At 44.4% G+C, this 2,500-nt stretch overlaps 1 protein-coding gene across 1 annotated transcript in view; it reads right to left on the bottom strand.

The window, feature by feature from the left end:
- The window catches only part of LOC138970325 (uncharacterized), a 10,241-nt gene that overhangs the window by 4,795 nt on the left and 2,946 nt on the right, over positions 1-2,500 (bottom strand). Inside the window, exon 3 of the mRNA XM_070342802.1 lies at positions 1,261-1,387. Within this exon, the coding sequence (XP_070198903.1) occupies positions 1,261-1,262 (2 nt within the window). The 5' untranslated portion in view covers positions 1,263-1,387. The remainder of the gene's footprint in view (positions 1-1,260; positions 1,388-2,500) is intronic.

The following is a 2,500-nucleotide window of genomic DNA, read 5'->3' as shown; positions in this document are numbered from 1 at the left end:
TTTATTCAGTTATTCTGCAGAAAAACAGAAATGCTGGAGAAAAACTGTTTGTTTCTGCAGCATTTCTGCATAATGTCATCTTTCGCGAGAGCAACGTTGTTTTTTCTGCAGTAAAACAGTTTTGAAATCAAGAATGCTGCAGTAAAACGGTGATGTTGTTTTACTGGAGAAAAACTGTTTACACTTTTTCTTCAGCATTTTGGCATTATTCAGTTATTCTGCAGAAAAACAGAAATGCTGGAGAAAAACTGTCTTTTCTGCAGCATTTCTGCATAATGTCATCTTTCGCCGAAGCAACGGGTTTTTCTGGAGCAAAACATTTTACTGCAGTAAAATTGAAATCAAGAATGCTGCAGTAAAACGGTGCTGTTGTTTTACTGCAGAAAACCTGTTTACACTTTTTCTGCAGCATTTTGTACTGGCTCATTATAATGTTGGAGCACGAGAGCCCCCCTCTGTCGAGAGATGGACTCATCCAGAATTACCAATAGTTGTGCGTGACACGAATGTATTTTGTCTGTCTGACTTCCTTTCCGCCGGAAGTTCAAAGTTTCAAATTAAACAATGGCACCTGTCAGCAACATTGTCACCTTTTCCCAGACGAACGCAGTAGTCCACTTCGTGTTCGATTTGCTTCAGAAATTGTTCACGTTCGGCCGCCATTGTGAAGTTGAATATAATGCCCTTATGCTACACGCCTTCTGATTGGTACACTGCGGAACAAACTATTATACTATCCTAGGGGGCGACGAATACAAACGCTACTTTACAAGGTCGTTCGTTTTTCTCCAGAAAAACTGTCACAGACTATTCTGAAGAAAAAGTTAATCGCAATAATGCTGCAGAAAACCAAGTAAACATTATGCTTCAGAAAAATTGTTTTACTGCAGTAAAAAAACGTTGCTTCGGCGAAAGATGACATTATGCAGAAATGCTGCAGAAAAGACAGTTTTTCTCCAGCATTTCGGTTTTTCTCCAGAATAACTGAATAATGTCATAATCCGCCATGAGCCAGTACAAAATGCTGCAGAAAAAATGTAAGCAGGTTTTCTGCAGTAAAACAACAGCACCGTTTTACTGCAGCATTCTTGATTTCAATTTTACTGCAGTAAAATGTTTTGCTGCAGAAAAAAACGCTGCTTCGGCGAAAGATGACATTATGCAGAAATGTTGCAGAAAAGAACGGTTTTTCTCCAGCATTTGTCTTTTCAGCAGAATAATTGAATAAAGTCATAATCCGCGAAGGATAATAAAACTCACATGGAGTAGAAGAACTGCAGTGTGTATGTATAGAAGGTGGAGTTGGTCGCACACAGCAGGGGAGACTTGAGTCGCACGATCTGATTCACGTTCAGGTCAACTGTGTTCGTTGTTATACAGGTACTCACTGAAATGTTAATAGAATATTAAAGACACACTCCTTCTCGTGAAAACAGTTCGGCTAACCATCTCAGATCTACAGGGACTCACCGACACTCCTTCTCGTGAAAACGGTTCAGCTCACCATCTGCAGGGGCTACAGGGGGTCACCGACACTCCTTCTCGTGAAAACGGTTCAGCTCACCATCTGCAGGGGCTACAGGGGCTCACCGACACTCCTTCTCGTGAAAACAGTTCGGCTAACCACCTCCGATCTACAGCTAGGGGCTCACTGAAATGTCAAGAGAATATAAAAGACACTCCTTCTCGTGAAAACTGTTCGGCTCACCATCTCAGATCTACAGGGGCTCATCGACACTCCTTCTCGTGAAAACGGTTCAGCTCACCATCTGCAGGGGCTACAGGGGCTCACCGACACTCCTTCTCGTGAAAACGGTTCAGCTCACCATCTGCAGGGGCTACAGGGGCTCACCGACACTCCTTCTCGTGAAAACGGTTCAGCTCACCATCTGCAGGGGCTACAGGGGCTCACCGACACTCCTTCTCGTGAAAACGGTTCAGCTCACCATCTGCAAGGGCTACAGGGGCTCACTGTAATGTCAGTGGAATATTAAAGGCACACTCCTTCACGTGAAAACATTTTGGCTCACCATCTCAGATCTACAGGGGCTCACTGAAATATCAATGGAATATTAAAGATATACTCCTTCTTGACCGGCACGGTTGGCCTAGTGGTAAGGCGTCCGCCCCGTGATCGGGAGGTCGTGGGTTCAAACCCCGGCCGGGTCATACCTAAGACTTTAAAATTGGCAATCTAGTGGCTGCTCCGCCTGGCGTCCGGCATTATGGGGTTAGTGCTAGGACTGGTTGATCCGGTGTCAGAATAACGTGACTGGGTGAGACATGAAGCCTGTGCTGCGACTTCTGTCTTGTGTGTGGCGCATGTTAAATGTCAAAGCAGCTTCGCCCTGATATGGTCCTTCGTGGTCGGCTGGGAGTTAAGCAAACAAACAAACAAACAAACAAACAAACAAACAAACAAACTCCTTCTTGCGAAAACAGTTGGGCTCACCATCTCAGATCTACAGGGACTCACTGAAATGTCAAGAGATAATGAAAG

Source organism: Littorina saxatilis, linkage group LG7, assembly GCF_037325665.1.
Source record: "Littorina saxatilis isolate snail1 linkage group LG7, US_GU_Lsax_2.0, whole genome shotgun sequence".
NCBI classification, from domain to species: domain Eukaryota; kingdom Metazoa; phylum Mollusca; class Gastropoda; order Littorinimorpha; family Littorinidae; genus Littorina; species Littorina saxatilis.
Note: the sequence above shows the minus strand (reverse complement) of the source record. Positions and strands in the feature narration are given on the sequence as shown.